At 46.8% G+C, this 21,131-nt stretch overlaps 1 protein-coding gene across 1 annotated transcript in view; it reads left to right on the top strand.

Annotated features, from left to right (window-relative positions):
* The first annotated feature begins 390 nt into the window (after positions 1–390).
* The window catches only part of Sh3rf3 (SH3 domain containing ring finger 3), a 264,667-nt gene continuing 243,926 nt past the window's right edge, over positions 391–21,131 (top strand). Inside the window, exon 1 of the mRNA XM_075980221.1 lies at positions 391–1,124. Within this exon, the coding sequence (XP_075836336.1) occupies positions 570–1,124 (555 nt within the window). The 5' untranslated portion in view covers positions 391–569. The remainder of the gene's footprint in view (positions 1,125–21,131) is intronic.

Here is a 21,131-nt window from a genome sequence, read left to right as displayed (position 1 = left end):
AAGGGGAGAGCGCCAAGGCAAGAGAGGTGTCCGCTTCTCCGTGACTGTGACCTCTTCCCCCCTCCACCCCCCGCCCCGCGCACGTGCTCGCGGCCGGGGAGAAGGTCCAGCCCGGCCGGTTGAGCTAGGCGGTGGCGTTCTGGCAGCCCAGGGGCGCATGGAGGCGCCGAGGGGGGCTGTGCGGCTCGCCTGCGGCGCGGGGGAGCGCGCACGCCGCACCTTGGCTTCCCCGGGGACCCGGCTGGCCTCTCCCCGCACTTCCTACCGCTGGGCTCCGGGGTGCGAGAGGCGAGGCGGGACAGGTGTAGCCCGCAGTGGCCAGCCGCGCGTGTAGGAGGGTTGAGCCCGCTCAGCTGCTTGGAGTTGACTCGCTGCTCCAGGAACTCCTCTGGCGGGGTCGGCGTGTGTCACTTTGCAACACAGAGGCCATCGCCTTGGGCTGTCTGAGCGTCCGCTGGCGACGGAACCCTGCCCGCTCAGGCAGGGTGCAAATGCTCGCTATCCTTGGCGGGCCGGGCTCTGGCTCCTGGACTTAGGCGGCTCACTGGGTCCGCGCCAGCGCCTCCCCCATGCTGCTAGGAGCGTCCTGGCTGTTGGCGTCCAAGGCGGCGGCCACTACAGCTCGGAGCGACGAGGGCGACGATAGGCAGGGTGAGCAGCAGCAGGAGGCCCAAGCGAGGACTGACGAGGACATGGACGAGTCATCGCTGCTGGACTTGCTGGAATGCTCCGTATGCTTGGAGCGCCTGGATACCACCGCCAAGGTGTTACCATGCCAGCACACCTTCTGCCGCCGCTGTCTGGAGAGCATCGTGTGCTCGCGCCACGAGCTACGCTGTCCCGAGTGCCGCATCCTAGTGGGCTGCGGTGTGGACGAGCTGCCCGCCAACATCCTGCTGGTGCGCCTGCTGGATGGCATTCGCCAGAGGCCCCGCACGGGCACCAGTCCAGGGAGCAGCCCTCCTGCGCGCCCGGGCCCCGGTACGTTCCCGGCGCTCGCTGGTGTTCCAGGAGGTGCGACCAGCAGTCCCCCGCGTTCCCCGGTCTTTCTTCCAGCCGCGGCAGGCAGCTCTACCTCCAGTTTGTGCGACGTGGCGTCTAATAGGAGCGTGCCAGTGGCTAAGGTAAGAATCTACCCCAATGACATGGCGTCACTGTGTGGGAAAGTGTATGCTTGTGCGCACGTGGATGTACGAGTAGTCATGGTCAGAGGCTCTTCCGTGGCCTACTGGTTTGTTTTATTCTTTAACAACTTCTCTGTGCTCCAGAGGCTCTGCGTAGCTTTCAGTTCCCACTTAACCAACTCTTGGCTACATCCCGCCACAGCACCTCCTAACCCTTACCCCAAACTTCATGTGGACATCTAAGTTGCTTTCCAAGTGCTTAGAGCACTGTGCTCACACCTGCCCCCATGACCAGTTCATGTGAACCATCCTCTCACTCTCACTAGGTGGATATGCCTTCTGACCTGCTGCCCTCCACCACTTCCATTTTGACTAGGCCTGGTCCTTCTGTCTGCCTATCTATCTATCTATCTATCTATCTATCTATCTATCTATCTATCTATCTATTATCCATTTATCCATCTATCCATCAATCATCTATCTATCTATTACCTATCTATCTATCTATCTATCTATTATCCATTTATCCATCTATCCATCAATTATCTATCTATCTATCTATCTATCTATCTATCTATCTATCTTCCATCTATCCATCTATCCATCCATCTATACTGACTCTATGTGTATCTATTTATCCATGTATTCCGACTGTATGTATTTGTATATCTCTCTCACACTTTTTTACCCTTTCAAATCCCCAGAAACAACCCTCTTCCCCTACACCTCCGGAGTCTTCCTCCTCGCCCTCAGGTCACCAGTTGGGAACTTACTGCTTATTGGTCCCCTGGTTCTGATCGCTGACAGGGAGCTGATGGCCTCGTACCTAATTAACTCTCTGCTTAAGGTGGACAGGGCAGAGGGCAGAGTGGGCAGACCTGCCACAGAATGACTACAGCTGTCTCCAGAAGGAAGAAAGGAGTTTGCGTAGAATCACCAGGAGCGTGCGGTCCTAACCTCAGGGCTTGCGGCATTCTCTTGCCAAGCCTGGGTCCTCTTATGGTCTCGTAGGCAGGGTTGTTTTCCCACATGGACCGTTGTTTGAAATATTCATTATTAGATTTTGTATACCTGCATTGTATAGACTTTACTACTTTTGTTTTAGTTGGAAGACTTTTTTCTGGATGACTAAATATGAGTTTTCTGTGGACTGGGAGAAAGGTAGTCAGGGAATAGTCCTTCCTTCTTAGGATCGTTGCTGAGGGACCAAAATTTAAATTTGACTCTAGTGTGGCTGAATCCAGCTATACTAACTCCATTAGAGGCTCAGAAGCTTTTCGTTCTTGTCGGTGTTGTTTGTAATCTAATATTATAATTAAAGGTTTTTATTTGCAACATTTGTTGGTTGCTTCCTCCTGCTTCAGTAATTATGTGGGCTTTGGAACTATGACTCCTCTGAGATGCTCAGGTGCTTTGATGACTGCCAGCAGACCTCGGTCCAGCTCACCTTGAGGAGTGAGGTTGGCCTGACGCCTACCCGGAAGCCTCTGATACAGGAAAGGCACAACCTCAGACAACTTCTGGGACCTTACTGTTGTTCAGTGCGTTCTTTGGGACTTGTCCCTGAGGCAGAAGCTTGTAGCTTTAGCAATAGTGCTTGAGTATGAGGAAATCATGTTTGGGTCTTTACGATTTTGAGATGTTGGAGGTTGATGTTCTGTGTGGCCACGTACACCACGGTTTGGGATGTCTGCACTTCTGGGAATTTGAGAACGTATCTTCTTTGTGTATGTCACCTTGAATGCAGGCTTTCTTTCAGTCGTCTCAAAAGGACCAAGCTCAGGTTTGGGGGGAAAGTTAGAGTGAAGTCTAGTGTTATTTGGCCGCGTTAAGAGAAGAAAGTAGCAGAGGCAGAGACTGCAGTATTTGGAGCTTTTCTTCATTGATATTTTAGTAGTCACTGGGTTTCTTCTTGGTCAGTCGGAAGCCGCGCCTGCTGCCATCACACTACCACTGTGGGGAAACAGTGTTAGGTCTCGATGAGCAGTCTAGGTGACAGTGATGGATGTGAAAGAGAAAGGGGCTGAAACTCCATGTTATGTAGGTGTCAGCCACCTGTGAACATAGTAGGCAGAGACCAGCTGAAAACTGCCTCCAAACAGACTCTCGGTACTCCACCGTCCCTAAAATTTACATTGATGCTTTCTAGTGAGGCTGAATTCTGGATGTGGCTGCCTGATGTTATTTAGTAAATGGATACTCATCCCACCGCTTAACAAATGCCAAATTTGACCTAATAGTAACCTTAAATGTCACATTTCCCCTTTCTTGATTAGAAGTTCCTCGGATCTTTTGGGCTAGTGGAGATATGTGAACCTTTAAGGTGTATACATTGTGGACAGGTATCTACTCAGCCCATCTGCATTCTTAACTCAGTTATAGCTGAATCTGGGGACTGCATCGGGTATAAAATGCACTGAAGTTCTGATTGGTTTCATGCACAGGTCACAAAATGCTTTGCTTGGAGTCTCGGTTGTCTTCAGCATACTGGGGAGTCCCCTACCTGACAGATTTAAGAAGACTCTTTAAAAAAAAAAACAGTTACTGATGCTGTCCCTAGAAATGTTGTACCAAGTTAGAAGTGCCCATTGACTAGTTTGGGATTATTGGTTTCTTTATCTGCTGCTAAATACTGTTTCCATGTGGCTTCTTAAAGTGCTGTTGAAGAGTCTGGCTGGAAAGATACTGTAAAACTATTGAAAGTTTTATAATGTGTGCTAACTTTCTCAACCTAACTTGTTTATTGTCTTGAAAGTCTTGCGAGGGAACCCCTTTGGTATCCCAAACCGTCAGCAACTGGGTTGTGTTAGGACTGTCTAAGAGTTTTATGAGGACTGGGGATGTAGCTCAGTGGCACGGCACATGTCTAGTATGCCAGAGACCCTGGTTCCCGTCCCTAGCAATCCAACAAACAGAAACAGGAAGGCAGTCAGGCAAATAGGGATTCTGCCAGAAGGGTATTATGGTTTCAGATTGAATCATTTAGAGATTGAATTTTTAATATGAAGGATTTAGTAAAGACTTAAGCATATGATAATTCCTACTTTAACAAGTGCTTTTATTTTTGAATATTCTTTGCTTTTGTTTGGACATATATAGAAACTATCAACTAGTTATATTGTGCCTATCTATATAACCTGTCTTGGTCTCTCGCCATGAATCTGACCAAACTGAGTGGGAAAAGAGAGGTATTCTAGCCTCTTTAGGAGGCCATTACAGTCACTGCCTGGTGTTTGTGCAGAACTCTGTGAGGTTGGAGAGGAAAGATGCTTTCACAGACTCAAACATTGGGGGAAGTTTACAGTACCTTTGATGACATAAATGTGGGTTCAAGGGCTAATAACATAGGTTGTTTATATTGTGTCTTCCCTTCTGCCCCTCCCCTGTGCTGGGGCTGGAACATATGTATGGATACGGTGCCATGAGTTTCCCCGCGGTCCTGTACTGTATATTTTTCTGGCTTGTTGTTTCTTCAGCAGTGAGACAGGGTCTCATGACATCCAGATTGTCCTTGAATTGTTTACACGTCTAAGCATTACTGTGAACTCACCCTCTGCGGGCCTTCACCTCCTGGGTGTGCTTGATTCTGAGAGAAACCAGATAGCCCGCACGGTAGCAGGCAGCTAACATGAGAGCGTTGACCAGGGTAGAGAGTGTCTGAGGTGTCTGAAATAAAATTTACCTGATCCCTAGTCATCAAAGTTGAAGAGGTTGTATCTTTCCTTTTTAATGCTGCTGAGGGCTGGACACAGTAATTCTACCTACTGGGTGGAGAAGTGAGCCTTTTGTGCCCCACGGAGATTGATATCTAGGTGCATCACCTGTGTTAGGCTGTGTCCTCCAACCACAATCCTTTGCCTCTCTGTTTGGCAAACGGTCAGCCATGCTGGAATAGACATGCTTGGATTCTGAAAGGAGCCAGATACCCCATAGGGTATCAGACAGTTGGTGACATGAGAACCTTGCTGTAGTTCCGTCTGCCCGGGATACTTTGCCTGTGCGAAAAGCACTTCAGAGGCAACAACATTTGGTGCTGTGTTCTTAATAGTGGTTATTATTAGTGAGCAATCCAAATTACTCTTCACTGAGCACCTATCGTGTGTCGTGGGTTGTACAGAACATTTTATCTATTTTTAAAAAGTGTTTTGAGACACAGTTTCACTCTGTAGCCCATGCTAGGCATGAACCCTTAATCCTCTTGCCTTAGATTCCAGAGTGCTTGTGTTATTAGGCGTGTAAACCATGTGTGAGCTCTCTGTTCTTTCCTGCAGCCCTGTGAGGTCGCCGGGAACATAGGTCAGAAAATCAAGAAGGTAAAGCTTCCTTCTGCTGAGTGGCTTGCTGTTAGCAGGATACTGGAAAGATGAACTTTAGCCTGAGTGCCTCGCTGGCTTCGAGGAATCTGGCTTCAGCGACATCTTCTTATTCCATGACAAAACTAGCTAACTGATAGACACGGTCCCAAACAGAAACAGGAGTGACCTCTTTATTTGGTTCACCCCAAATTAAACAGATGCTCTTCAGGCTTAAGACTGCTATTTCATCGACGTGGGGATTGTAGAGCATTGTGGTGGCAGGAGTGTCCCCTCATCTGTTATGGTTTGAGCATAAGTGACAGGAGCCCTGCACAGATCAGGCTGAGCAGCCCATCCTAAAAGCCACCCATGCCCACCCTGCTTTGCTGCTGAAGTCTCCCCTCTAGCCCGAAACCAGTTTTTGAGAAAGGTGGTGGCTGCAGGTGGTACCTTGGTACGACCACAGCCAGATCCAGAGAGAGGAAGGTTTCTCTCTAGTCTCTAAGTATACAGGCAGAGTGTGGTCTGGACACTGTCATAGACTTTCCTTGTGTCCTGGGACTGGTGCTGTACTATGGCATTGCCTCTCACCATCTTCTCTTAGAGCTGAGGCCCAGGACCTCCCCTAGGGCTTGTGGTAGTCCTTACTGAAGAAGAGGTAGGGAAGGGGACTCTGGGGCCTAAGGAAGGCACAGGTTCCAGGTGCTCTAGCGCAATAGTTTTAATTCTGGCTTCCTTAATTTCTTGCCACCTCTCTGTGGACAATTAGGTTACCCACATTACCAATGAGGTGTTCCTCCTGGGGCCCTGCTAGTGGGTCTATTGCGTATAGGAACCTAAGTTAGGGGTGCATGTGGAGAATTATTTGTGCTGTGCACAGGGGAGAGAGAGAGAAAGAGAGGAAGGGAAGAAGGGAAGGAGGGAGGAGGGACGGAGGGAGGGAGGGACGGAGAGAGAGGGAGAGAGAGAGAGAGAGATCATGCTTTGCTTTTAGATTCTAAGTCATCTTGTGTTAAGGAGATTTGGTCATGGGCCCTCAATGAACATCTAAGCCCAAAGGCTATTGGAGCCTGTTTCGTGTTTTCCACTGTTCCTGCCCAGTTTTATCTTTCTTATCACAGACTGTGTCCCTGATCTTTATAAGCATCATTAAAGTGAAGAAGAAAACCCCAACGACACCCCCCCCCAAAGAAAAGGAAAAAAGCAAGACTGCCATTTGCTTTAAGGACAGCAGGAGAGGACCGTTTTGCTTAGTTGTAGATCCAGCTGGCTGTGGCCGCTCTGAAAGCAAGCTCTTCTCCTTGATCTGCAGGAAAGAGAAAGCTCTGCAGTTGCCTGGGACCGAGCAGCCCCCATGGTGGGTGGGGCCGAGGGGATCTGTCCCATTGTCTTCTTCTGCAGCCCTCTGAACAGGGTAGAATCGGTTCTCAGTTGTATGGTTGTTTCTGATGAGTATTTTGGTTCAGCCTGCATTTAGTTTCTGACCCTTCCAGCCAGCACAATCTTATTCCAGGCACCTTTTTAAAATAAAATATCAGTGAACACTTAGCTCGGTGAAAGTGTTCTTCATGGGGGTGTCTGGAAGAGGCCAAGGTCAGTTTTTTTTATCAGGTTTGCTGTGCTTGGGAGAGCTTCCGATTTACTGAATGAGAAATGCATACTCCATGGACATTCTATTGGAATTTTAATTAACCTTTAAAAATAGGCTGTTGGGCTGAAGGTGTCCGCAGCAGTGAGTGACTCAGGAGTTCTGTTAGCACATTGCATGGCGGCCCCTTAGATCCTGAGAGAAATTCAAATGGAATTCCGAAAACCTAAATGAAATTTGGATTCGACTACAGTTTTGTAGCTCTGACTGTCCTGGAACTCTCTCTGTAGACCAGGCTGACCTCGAACTCACAGAGATCCGCCTGCCTCTGCCTCTCGATTGCTGGGGTTAAAGCTGTGCACCACCACTGCCCCTGATCCACCCGCGTTCTCTTTACGCTCATTTTAACTGTCAGTGGCTTATGTCTGCCTAGAGATGGAACTGTTTGTGGGCACCTTAAACAGGCTACATGTAGTTCGTGTGATGCTTCTGCTTTCCATGTGTCTACACTGCTCTGATTCGCTGGTTATCTGTAAGCATGAACTGCTTCATGGAATGTATATGTAGTACTCACATGAATTTGTGAGTTTCATATGAGCCAGGGTCTGCAACTCCGATCAATAGAAGTAGGAAGAGAGAAATTAAAAACATCATCTCCCAAGGGCAGATGCAGTATCTTCAGAGAATAGGAGACAGGTCCTCAGCAGTGCACAGAAGGAGGGAGGGCCAGCTTCAGCAGCGAACCTGCAGTATACTAGGCATTTGCCTGTATAGAGGGTGGACAGGAGGTGCCTGGGATAAAAATATTGATGTTTATTTGTAATTAATTGTATTTGTTTCCATTAAGTTACATAGCTGGGTATGTAGAGGAAAATATGTGCCTTTATCTTTCTCTCTCCCTTCCTTCCTTCCTTCCTTCCTTCCTTCCTTCCTTCCTTCCTTCCTTCCTTCCTTCCTTCCTCCCTCCCTCCCTCCCTCCCTCCCTGTCCCCGCCCCCCTCTCTTTCATTCTTATATAGCAGGAGTTTTTCCAGTGCTAAGGATTTATCTTAGGGCATTGCATATGCTGTGCAAAGGGTTCTTTTCTTTGGTTTAACCAAAGACAGACCCAGAAGTACTAGAGAGAGGAAAGGGAATTGGGGGAGGCTTTGGCATAGATCAGATAATAGTAAGAAGGTATAGCAAATGGCATCAGACACAGTGAGTTATAATCAAGAAGATGCTTTTGTTGCAAATATGGTGTCTCCTACAGGTTTGCTTACCAATGATGCTGTTGGATTTGAAAGGTCAAATCATTCTTCAAACAATTGTTACCCTCCAAGGAAAGCTCTTGGGAGGCCTTGAGCAGTCACTGGGAAGGACATGTTATCTTCTCAAGGCCTTGCCCATGTAGAGTATCTTTGCCCAATGAAATCAGTGAGAAGACACAGATATTTATTATGCAGAAGTTTATGGAAATGCATAGCGATGAAGTGGTGGTCCTTCAGCTGTGTGTGTAGGAGGAAAACAGAGGCTTAGACGTTTTCAGTGTCAAATAATCCCCGATCTTGCTGTTGCCAGGACTATAAAGCTGTTTTAAAGCCTAGCATACTCTTCCTTGTGAGGAAAAGTGACAATCAGATTCTGAGTCCTGTGCTGGCTGGTCTGATGCCAACTTGACACAAGCTAGAATCATCCGAGGGGAGGGAACCTCAATTAAGAAAATGACTCCATAAGATCAGGCTGTAGGCAAGCCTGTAAATATTTTCTTAATGATGATCAAGGGGGAGGGGCCAGATGATTGTGAATGGTGCCATCTCTGGGCCAGTAGCCTTGGGTTCTGTAAAAAAGTAGACTGAGCAAGCCATAATGAGCAAGCCAGTAAACAGCACCCCTTCATGGCCTCTTCATCAGCTCCTGCGTCCACGTTCCTGCCCTGTTTGAGTTCCTGTCCTAACTTCCTTTGATGATGATTAAATGTGGAAATGTAAATCAAATAAACCCTTTCGTCTGCTTGCTTTTGGTCATGGTGTCTCATTGCAGCAGTAGAAACCCTAAGACCAGTACCATTCACAAATTATATTTTCTCTTGCATTAAATTGCTTCTCTTAGAGAAGGGTCAGGACAGCCTCTGGGCAGGCTCTAATGCAACCGTGGCAGGTTTGTGTTTGGAGCTGTACGGATGGGAAGAGCTCAGGGCTGAAAGGCAGTGCTATCAGTGCTTAATGTATACACATTTGTATTCATGGGCAGGTAGAGGTGAGTCCCACATCACTGCTTTAAAGAAGTGGAATTGTTTATTGACCAGAGGGAGAGTTGTGAAATACTAAACTGTTTTCACATCACTCACGGCAAGGCCCATAGAGAGCACAGACGAACAGAAGCCTTCGTACTTCAAGCCCTGGGGAGCCCCTTCGCTGACTATTGACTCTCCAGCACTGTCGTCATTGTAACCTTTGTAGGACATATATTTATGTTCAATCATGGTGCATGTGATTGGTGTTTATGTCTGGTATGTAAGCTTGGTTGTTCACGGCCAGCATACATGGTCAGTGGTCATGTTTGGTATGAACAATTAGTGCTCCTGACTGATGTGTAAGATTAGTTGCTCATGGTTGAAAATCATGGTTGGTATATATGGTTAAACCACGTGATTGGTGTTCATGGTTGCTCTGTTGTTCATTGTTGTATGTGGTTCCTGCTATGATTGATACACATGGCCAATGCTCGTGGTTGTATGCATGATCGAAACACATGGTTTCTATGTGTGATTGTTGTATGTGGTTGATGATTCTCCTGGCCACAATGTGGTTGGTGCTCCTGCTTACTGTGCGTGGTCATTATATGTGGTTGATGCTCATAGTTGGGTGTACATGGTTGACGCTTGCAGTTGTTATCTGTGTTTGGTATCCATGGCTGGCATCTGTTGGTCCTCATGATCAGTATGCATAACTGTTATGTGTGATTGGACTGCTCACTTCCCTTAATTCCACTTTCAGCCACCGACTCTTTATTCCTTTGTCGTTTGTGAGCCATGATTTTGCTTGAAATATCTTTGTATATGGATGTTCCTTTTATTTTTGTCCTCCAAACATCAGCAACCCATTTTTACCCTGAATTTAGATGTTGTAGAAAATACCTGCTTGTCCCCATACGATTAATCACCAGTCTGCTAAGTGTGGTTGGTGTTGGCCATGATGGCTCCTTTGTCTTCCCAAACTAATCCATGAGTCCTTTTAAACAAATCAGCACCAGAGCTGGCCCCATGGACCACCTAATGCCTTTGCTGCTGCTGGTAGCCTTGTGGGCTGAGAAGCCCTCCTTGTGACTGCCCTTCTGGGATGAGCAGGTCCCTTGGTGGTAACTGGGTGGGTGTGGGCAATGAGAGGCCAGTGTCATGGCAGGACATACCTTATGTGGCCAGGAGCCAGGCAGCTTTGTGTAAGAGGAGACGACATTGCAAACACTTTACTCTGCTGAAGCCTAGGACTTTGTTTTTACTTTTGTCATTCTTCTTTCTGGGCATTTCTGATTCAATTTTAATTTCCGCGGGTTGTTTGCGGTGCTCTTTCCTCATTTTCCCCTTCTGTGGGCTGGCTGCTTTTCTGGTACTTAGCTGCTCTGTGGCTTTTTGAAGTTAGCAACTTCTGGGTCCCTCCCTGGAGCTAGTAATCTTATGATGTTGGATGTCCTTCAGTGTATGTGGTGCTTTTATTGGTTGGTGAATAAAGCTGTTTTGGCCAATGACTTAGCAGAGTAAAGCCAGGCAGGAAATCCAAACAGGGATATATGGAGAGAGCAGGCAGAATCAATGAGACATCATGTAGCTGCAGAAGGAGAAAGACGCCTGAACCTTACTGGTAAGCCACAGCCTTGTGGTGATACACAGATGATAGAAATGGGTTAATTTAAGATATCAGAGCTAGCTAGAAATATGCATGAGCTATTGACTTAACAGTGTTGTAATTAATATAATTTTGTGTGATTATTCGGGTCTGGGCAGCCAGGAAACCAAAGCAGAGTCCATTTACAATCCTATTTTAACCCTCACACGTTAGCCCTTCTCCCCACTACGGTGAACTGGAGGAGAGCCAAGAGCCTTGTGTGACTTTTGAGCCCTGCTCAACTTCTCCAGTGACAGGGTAGGCACTGGAACCAAGGACTGCTGCTGATCCCACTGGCCTTCCTGCTGGCAGGTTCTTCATGTTGTCGACTGTGGCTCGAATTAGCCACAGGTTCTCTGTCGTGAAGGCTAGTGTGGCTCTAGGGTCAGGGCCCCAGGAAAGATGGGTGATGACTTGGGGATTGCAATGAAGTTTGAGAGAAGGCTTAATCATTTTATAAGTCCTGACATTAGCAAGAGTGGGTGCGAGCAGGGAGAAGAGGGGTTTGGAGCAGCCACTGAGGTCATGTCTAGCACTGCCAGGGGGGACTTGATCTCCTGTCATGCCTGCTGAGCATGCAGGTGGCTCCCTGATTGACTCCTTAGGTACGCTTATCTGTGATTGCCTCTTCCCTATATCCTCTATTGGTGTGTGTACTCTGGCTTTGGTGGCCCTCTAAGATGTCACCGAGCCTTCTGGAAGTTCTAAATCTCAGTTCTGCATAGGCTGCTCCGCAGCTGCTTGGACAGCCATCCACTGCCCTTCCTGTTAGGAACCGTGGTATTCCTGGTCTCTTCTGGGTGGATTTTTGGTAGCTCTGAGACCTGGTAAACTCTGTGTTCCCATTTCTTTGACACCTTCCTTCTCCCTACTAACACCCTTCTTCTTGTGGTCTTTGATTCATCCTTTAAAAATTACCATGTAATCTGGAGAACTATCTTAGTGATAGAGCATTTGCCTAGCATGTGCGAGACCCATCCTAGCACAACCCCCCCCCCCCCCATAAAAACTTCACATGAATTTTCTCTTCTATCCAGAATGTGCTGGGCAGAATAGAATGTTATTTCAGCATCACACAGGGGGATATTTGACCAGACTTGGAACAAGATATGTCTCCCATGACTTCTCAGAGCTCGGTGCACCCCAGTACCCCATGCACATTCACTGATAAAAGCTGAGCCTCCTGGGGCCCTAGAGAGAGAACAGGATGCCTGATGGGCTTGAAGACTCAGGGTGAGCAGGGAAGTGTGAGCCAGCTCCTGGTTCTCTGTAGAAAGAATGGGCTCCATAGAGTCACTGTTGTAATTAAAAAAATGGGGGGTGCAAGAGAAAGATGCCATGCAACAGAGTTCACATGGAGGGGCTTTTATTAGGGGAAAGGGAACATAAAAGGGGGGAAGGAGAGGGGGAAGACTGGCTTCTGGGGAGAGGAGCAGTAGAAGAGGAGAGAGAACAGAGAGGAGATGGAGGGACGGGGGGGAGGGGAGAGAGAGAGAGAGAGAGAGAGAGAGAGAGAGAGAGAGAGAGAGAGAGAGAGAGGAGGTGGGCAGGGCCCTATTAAAAGGGAACATAGTGAATGTGGACAGGAGCTGCTCTTAGTGGCTGCAACTGTCAGGACCCCAAGGGCAGGCCAGTGCAGATGCCTGAATACTAACACTCCTCCCTTTTTATTTATTATAAAAAGGTAAGGTGTTAGGGGTTGCACGTGAGGCAGGGGTGAGACTGCTTCCTGCTGACCTGTGGGTGCCGTTCATTTTGGGGGGACCTGGGAAAACTGGGGTGCTGGTCATGTCCTGAAGTATCTGACTGTTTCACTTCACTGTCCAGGCTCCGTGGAACCATCAGGCATTGGCCTGGAGCTGGAAAAATGCTGTTTGAGGTAGATCCAAGTTGGCTCCCTAGGGCTTAGAGCACCTGATCCTTTTCCCATCACCCCAGCATCACCCAGACATGTTTGATGGTCTTAATGCCTCCTCTCTACAGACCTAGAGTGAGTCTCTCTGTCCCTTAAGGGGTGTAGTGGCTAGCACCTTCCTGGAGGTCTTCAGAAGAAGCTGATGGGATGCTCGCTTCTTGGAACAGCAGCCGTAGGATGGTGCTGAAGGGTTTGCTGGAAGGAAGGAGGCATAGGGAGATGGTGTGGCTCTGTGAGTTGGAGCTGCTTCAGGGCACTTTGTATTTTTTGATGGGTGGTATCAGGTCTGCATTGATGGGCAACCTTTCTCTCATTAGGGCTGAAGGAAGATTAGCTCTTGGCTAATCACCCCAGTTGGCTGCACGTACCAAAGAATATTAGCTCTGCGTCTGCTACTTGCCATTTGCTATCTGGTTAATAGATGTGATAAGAAGTCAACACTTGAGTGAATTATTTTGTAGCACGAAATGGGATGCTAAACATAGTGCTGTAAATGTTCCAAAAAAGATGCCTTGTCAATTATTCAAGAGGGACACATCAAGGTCTCATCGCTTGCTATTGATTGCTACTTTTCTCAAAAAAGATTTATTTGTCCACTGTTCATCGAGTGACCTTTCTAGTATATGTCTCTGCTTCTGGGTTTTATGGCACCTGGTTTAGTAATATGAATTTCTCTTGTAAATATTTGGAAACCAATAAGCGGTCTTTAGGTAAAATGTCCAGCACTGGAGTCTGACCTATTTATTGTTCACTTCATCACTAATACATATCAATATTACGTACCTCTGCACATATGCGTATACATTTACAAGTATGCTTATGGTTTTAAGAAGCTAAGCTTATCGTTAGTGATTGGCTTGGCAGTTCACATATTTGAGTAAAAGCTTCGGGGAATAGATGAGTTTTGCTTATCTTTGGGTTTGCTTAAGATGACTCAATCCCTTAAAATAGATTGTAGGTAAGATGAGTTGGTCTGGGTGGGTTGCTCTGTGTATGTATGGGATCTTAGCTAGAGGAAGGGACCCTCTGGCCAGGTCATCTGCTGTGCACTTGTTAGTTTTTATGTATGTCTCTGCGTAGTGCGCACACTGTGTTGTCACTGAGGTTGTGGCCCTAGCTTTTCCCCTGCTTGCTGTAGGACTTGGAGATGCTGGCCCTCCATAGCATCTGCTCCATCCCACCGTACCACCTGTGCAGAGCATGCCGTAGGTCCAGAGGGATCAGTGCGTAGTACCTGTCTTGAGCTACAGCTCCATTAGTCACCATTGTTAGGCTTGCTGTCAAGAGCCCATTGCAAGCCATTACAATGAGGGTTTCTTGATGGCACTTTTCTGCCGTTCGGAGCAGATTGGCAAGACGTGATAGCTCCCGCTGTGTACAGTCGCACGTGCGGGCCCGCCGCTCCTCCGGAATGAGAGGAGGGTTGAGTAATTGGCTCTGGGGAATATTGTTGCTGACTGGTGCCATTTGGATGAGTAATAGACCCCATTAGATCACAATAAAATACTTGATTCCGTATAATTAAAAATGGCATTAGTCAGGCAGAAGCTCCAGCATTTAAAACTGTGAAGAGGGTAATTTCAAAGGCTGCACAGTACGTTCGTGATTGAGGCACTGCATAACCTAGAGGGTCTGCGTCTCCGAGCGACAAGACGTGGTCATAGGCAGCCTGGCAGGGCAGCTGCTGTTCATCTCGGCTCACATATTTGTAATGAGCAGCTATGGCAGTTAAAAATGTTTCTGATGAGTTCACAGCTTGCGGAACAGTTCTGATTTGCAATTTTAACAGAAAAAGAAGTCCTATAATTTACTTTTTGATGAGTAGGCAGAACCCAGGAGAACATGGCAGCCTTTATTTCCCTGTTTGTATTTTCTGCTTCAGCTCCAAATGCTTTCCTTCCTTCTCTCATTTATTCGTCGATCCTACCTTATTCAGACACTCGGGTCCAGCACGCTACAGGAGTCGGACGACACTGGAGGACTCTGGGAAAAGGCTGCAGCCAATCTGGACGTCCTCTGCCCTCCTGCAGCCTGGTCTCCTGTAGATCCCTTGGCTCCGAGTTGAGAAGCCTTTGGTTTGCCACAAGCTCCATTCTATTTAATCAAGAGCCGAGTGTCTGGCACACAGCTTCAGTTATTAATACTCCGCTATTAATATTCATATTGACAGTCATTTGCACTTCTAAACTGCTTTCATCCCAAAGATGATCACATATCCTGTGAGCCTTAGATGAAGGACTTCTACTGTGGGCATGGGGCCCTGCAGCAACGCAATCTCTTTGAAGGGGGCTCACTTGTTCAACTAACAAGTGTCAGGACAGCCCACGTGTTGTAGGTCTTTTGAAGATGTCTTCCTTATCTGTGACCTGCCACTCATGGTCCACAGTCATCTTACAAGTGTTTCTTCAGCCCTACGAGCCAGGAATGAACCTCAGTGGTTGGATTAGTTTCTTTTCTATTGTTGTGATGAAACACCATTACAAAGGCTTAATTGAAGGATTTATTTGGGCTTCTGATAGATGCCAGAGGGTTAGGGTCCACAGTGATGAGATGGTATCACAGCAGGTGGCAGACATACTGGTTGGAACTGGAAGCTGAGGATTCATATCATGAGCTGAAAACACCAGGCAAAGAGAGCACACTGGGAAGGGCACGAGGCTATTGAAACCTCAGAGCCCACCCTGCCCCAGTGACACACTTCCTCCAGCAAGCCATGCCTCCTGAATCTACCCAAGTAACTGCACCAGCTGGGGACCAAGTATTCAAACATCAGTGCCTCTGGGGGCTGTTCCCATTGCTTGATCCTACAAGCACTGTGGTGCCAGACCCAATGCAGAGGACACGGTTTGGCTAGAACTTATGTCCTGCTTGGAATCTGGGGCTCTTTAGATGTTGACTAAAATGTCAGTAAGCACACACACAGACACACACACACACACACCCTAAATGTAATGGGGATATTTCACAGTGAGCTTTTTTTGTGTGCTCTAATTGTACTTAAATTTAGATTTCAGAATAATAAGGGAGTTCTTTTTGCTGTCATTTCAACTAATTCAAATATATTTATATGTCTATATATTCTAGATAACTATACTTACTATGGTCAGATACCTGACAAGAAGCAAGTTAACCGAAAAGAAAAAAGCTATTTATTTATTTATTTATTTATTTATTTATTTCTGGTTACAATATGAGGAGATAAAGTTCGTCATTGTGGGGAAAGTGTAAAGGCAGGAGCATGAGCTCATCTTATTTAGAACAAGTCAAGAAGTGAGGCCAGAGTATAAAACCTTGAAGCTTAGTTTCAGCAGCCTGCCCTTCCAGAGAGGCTCTACCCCCTGGGGGTTCCTCACTTTCCAAAACAGGAGACCATGCATTCAGACACATCGAGCTTATGGTGGGCCCTCAAACTTCAACATTCTGCTTTGGCCCCATAAGCTCAGGACTGTCTCATAATGCAAAAACCCACCCATTCCAGCCTCCAGATTATCTCCATAGACCTTAACAGTATGAACACTTCAAAATTTCCAAGTATCTTCTGAGACATAAGGCAATCTTCCCCCAGGGATGGAGAGGTGGCTCAGCAGTTAAAAGCACTGATTGCTCTTCCAGAGGACTGGGCTTGATTCCCAGCACTCATGTGGTGGTTCACAATTGTCTGTAACTCCAGTCCTACGGGATCTGATGGCCTCAGATCTGGCTGATGCCTCAGACTGGCATCTGGGGCACCAGACAGACAACGGATGCACAGAAATACGTGCAGGCAAAGCATCCATACACACAATGATAAATACATTTAAAAATAACTACTAACATTCTTACTCCAAAAGGGAGAAATGGCGGCATAGCAAGGAAAGATTAGCTCAAAGCAAAACCACTACATAACAGGGTAAGCATCACATCCTGTAGCTCTGTATCCAGTATCTGGAGTTCATGATGGATTCTTCTGGGCAACTCTGGTCAGGCTCCAGGCAACTGGTGAGATATTCCCTGTGATTGGGTGAGTAGAAATTCTCCGTATTTACACAGAGCCAAGCGACACGGATCTAAGCTGCAGGAGGCCTGGGAAAGTCAGTATAAAAAGACCATTTATGACTTGCAGAGAAATTGTAAGAGGTCATAATTCTAGCAGATGTCACGGGGAGCATAGGTAGGACTTAGCCATACAAAGGAATGACAGAGCATTCCAGCCAAGGGAGCAGCAGGCACAGAGACCTAGCATCTTGAGGCGCTAGGGGACACTGAAGAGCCATTGGAGTTGATCAGAGACCACAAGGAGGGATATCTGGGACCACTGATATCAGATGTATGCCTTAGACCTGTCTGTCTCCATGGCACAATGGCTGCACCCTTTACAGAGGTGAGAGGCTCACCTGGCTCACAGTTCTGGAGATCAGCTAAGGAGATCAGCATTGTCTGGCTGCGTGTGCTGTATTATAGGGTGTTAGACAGCATTAGCAGTGCCTTTTGTAAAAGTGGGGAGCAAGCTGGTGAGACGAGACTGAGCATGTGCAGGTAGCCTTGCTTTATGATAACTGGCACTCGTGGCAAGGAGCCCAGCCTCTAAAGGCCTGACCTACCTTAGTGCGATGAGTATTGGTTCTTAGTGTGGCGCCCCAAGACACAGTTTCCTCCCAGAATACCCAACCAGCAAATATCCACAGTCTACTTTGTTACATTGGGAAGCAAGCTTCTAACACACAAATCTTTTGGGGACAAAACAAATCCTAAGCTTTGTGCCACTCCAGGCATGCCAGTCTTCCAGTCTTCAACCTGAAGGCTGTTGGAGTTACTCTGTTTATGAATCTGACACTCGTTAGTTCATTAAAAATAATTTTGCTAAAAAGTTTTTTTTACCCCAAACAAGAATTCAACTTATTAATTCATATAGTCTTTCTAATAACTCTGTGATATAGGCACTGTGATCTTCCTCATTTTGAAGATGGAGGAAGTTAGTTACAACCATGGACAGTGGTCTGGGACCTGAGCCAGTCTGACTCTGGCTTTGGCACTGGCTCCATGTTGCTTATGGGATTGGTGCTTGATCCTCTTTTCTCAAAACAGAAAGCTGATTGGCAAGTTGGGCTTGGCATTTAGTTCTGACTGCTCCGCGTGCGTGTGTTACCCCCTTACAGCCTGTCCAGGGGAGAAAGAGAAATAGTTCATTCTGCCTTTTACCGCACTGTAAATATAAACGTAAAAAAAATGCAAGTGGGAGAGTTTTGTAGCCACATGTGTGCACATGTGTGCGTGTGTACATGTGTGTGTGTATACGTGTATGTGTGCATGCATGTGCATCTGTATGTGTTCATAAAGAAACTGCTTACTTCAAGGTATTGACTGAGGAAGGGGCAGGGGCAGTAAGGTTACATCTTCCCATGCCTGAAGTACTGATAAAGATTGATTATATTCAAGCATACGAGTTCTAATTAATATGGAAACCAAGGGAATACAAGTGTACTTGGGAAAGTGGTCCCTGAGTTTCTGTTTTTTTTTTCTTGTTGAGTTTTTTATTTGCACAGTGTAAGGATCTGTATGGAAAGCATGCACAGTGGCCCACAATCCCAGCAAGCTTGAACCTTTCTCGTCCAGACACCTCTCTCTGTGCCATCTGGGGCTCCTTCTCCTTGGATTAAACATCAGAACCAGCCCAGATGTTTGTAGAGTTCAACATTTTGTGGCCATGGAGACAGACTGAATGGGAAATTTTTTTCCTCCTTGGAAATGTCGGCCTACATGTTTCAGAAACATTTACAGAAACCTAATGGTTTAGCAGGTGTTCAAATAAACCATCTTTTGACGGTTTGAATTCTGATAGGATAGGATTAAAGCTGTGTAAATAATTTGAGATATTTCAGTATCCCTATTAGAAAGGGTAGAAAGAAACAAGTAAAATTGATCCTAAAAGTGTTTATTTCACTTCTGAACCCCAAATCTTACTGTGTTTTCATGAAAGCACTATAAAACTATTAATAAGTTTTCTTCTTCATCCTTTCTTCCCTTCTATTTCTGAAGCCGGTGAAGGGTTTTACACTCGTGGGCTTCCCTACTTGACGTGCCCCCTTCTCAGTACTCAGCAGTGACACTAAGCCAGTACAGAGTTTGGCTCTGACAGATCAGACCATGTCGCATGCCCTAATACAGTTCTGATGAGAGCATCCTCCTGACGAGCCTGGTGGGCCCTGCGCCTGCACGGTGTACTCTCACAGGGTGTATAGGCAGCAACATGAAGCTTCCCCTGATTTCTGAGCTGTCGTCATGATAGAATCTGAAGACGACTGCAGGCATTTGGGGCTGAACTTAATGTAATAAGAGCCAGGAGGGCTCAGGGAACACATGCTGAGTAATTTGTCTGAAGTCAGAGTGAGCATAGTTTCCATCCCCGGCTGATTCTTTGAGTCCGCTGTGGGAAGTCATTGCGCTGACAGCTCTCATCAACAGGCCCTTCCCAGGGGCCTCCATGGGCACCAGGTCCAATTATTCTTTTCTCCTGGCATCTTAATGAAGGGCACAAAATTTAGCCTTCAAATTCATGTTCCTTCCTAGAAGAGACACTTTTTTTTTGTCTTAGAAATGAGCAGTTACAAACCCGTCCCCTCCCCAGCTGTCCATTTTCTGAGGTGATAGTTGGTACCCGTCATTGTTGGAGATAGATAGTTCCCCAGTTTAGGCAGCTGGTTCCACCCTAAAGATGACTTCGGTCTTTCTACGTTAGGTGTGCTGTTGTCTTTATGGTCCTGGAGAATGTGGGGGAGGTGCCCTGCCCTTTCTGAGGGCACCTTCATATAGTGATCTTCATTAACTGACACGCAGAGTGAATTTGACCAAATAATTTTGGGCTCACATTAAAAACAGATACGTAATAACCTTATTCTGTGGGACTGGTGTCCCGAGGGTAGCATCTCAGAGATCTGGACAAAAGCTAATTTACCGGAAGCAAAGGAGCATCCGAAAGTTCAGTACATGGAAACTGCATTTTTGCCTTTATTATTTCATATAGTGAATAATATCAGATTTATGTTTAATGTGATAGGGACTGATATATTCTTTCCATAGCAATATTCAGTAAAGAATGTTCCACTATTTAATCATTGGAAATCCAGTGAACAGAGGCCAGCTGGAGTGGATGTGTCTGGGGAGGGGTCCTGGAGTGTCCCTATGTAAGCCATATATCCCCCACTTTCCATGTATGGGATCTCAGCTTTTTCCCCACGATGCTTCACAGTTCTGTTCTTCCAACAAATATCACCCCGTTTCAGACTTGAGGAGTGGTCCTTAGCTCTGTCACCCCTTTCCTCAGATGGAGACACTGGCTGTTCTGCTAAGGTTGACACTCTGAGTTGATATGCTCTGAGTAAAGGGGTGTTGAAGCCATAGCCAGATGACGGCCTGGAGAGACAAGACTGTGACGACAGGCGGTGTGTGGGGCCTTTCCCCTCCCAGGGTGGGATGGAGGGGCTGCAGCTGACCATAGCTCGGGGGAGGAGGGGGAGGGGGTGTGAACCTCTGTGCTGGCCCTGAACCTGCTGGAGGGCCGAGACCAGAGGAATGCATTCATCTCAGATCAAAGAAACTAAATTCTTCTCCCACATTGCAGAGCAAAAGCTAAAACTGTTTTTCCCTCATAGTAACTTTTGAAACAGAAATCATAATTAGTTGATGTTTAGGAAAGGGAATTGTGCAGATGTTGCCCCAAATTTAGACAGATTGGTGGCATTAGAAAGGAAATAATGAAAGTATAAAAAGGATGTAAAATTTACTCCAGTTTGTCAGGAAAATATTAAAGTTCAGAGTCAGATGGAGTAAGGAAGAAGACTGTGACTTAGCCATGGCCAAGATGTACCAGCAGTTTGGCTATCCCTGCGAATCTTAAGTGTGTGTGAGCTCGCCGCAGAGGCCCCAAAGCTGCTCAGATGACTGTTTCTGCGATATTAGGAATGGACCCTGGCTTGGCAGGGCTGTCCTGTTCTGCTAAACTCACATAGTCTGTGTGTAGTTCCTACATCTCGAAAAGCAGGCCTCCCTTCACCTGCTTCCTTAGCTTCCACCCACCTTGTTCTCATTGTTCTGGGACACTAGCAAGCAGCACCCACTATATCACTTGCAGGGCACAACATGCAGGTTCAGAATTATAAAGAAGCTGGCGGTGTGGCTGTATAGAGATCAGATACACACACACACACACACACACACACACACACACACACAAGGCACATTAGCCCGCGGTGACTAATTAGTGGATGTAAGACACTAGACCTGAGCCTTTTAAGGTAATCAATCAATGTGAGGACCTTTAGGACATACATAGAGCATTTTGACTGCAAAGTGACATTTAGCTCTCATGGGT

This window comes from Microtus pennsylvanicus, chromosome 7 (assembly GCF_037038515.1).
Source record: "Microtus pennsylvanicus isolate mMicPen1 chromosome 7, mMicPen1.hap1, whole genome shotgun sequence".
In the NCBI taxonomy this organism is placed as follows: domain Eukaryota; kingdom Metazoa; phylum Chordata; class Mammalia; order Rodentia; family Cricetidae; genus Microtus; species Microtus pennsylvanicus.
The sequence above is the reverse complement of the archived record's forward strand: the minus strand, read 5'-3'. Positions and strand labels throughout refer to the sequence as shown.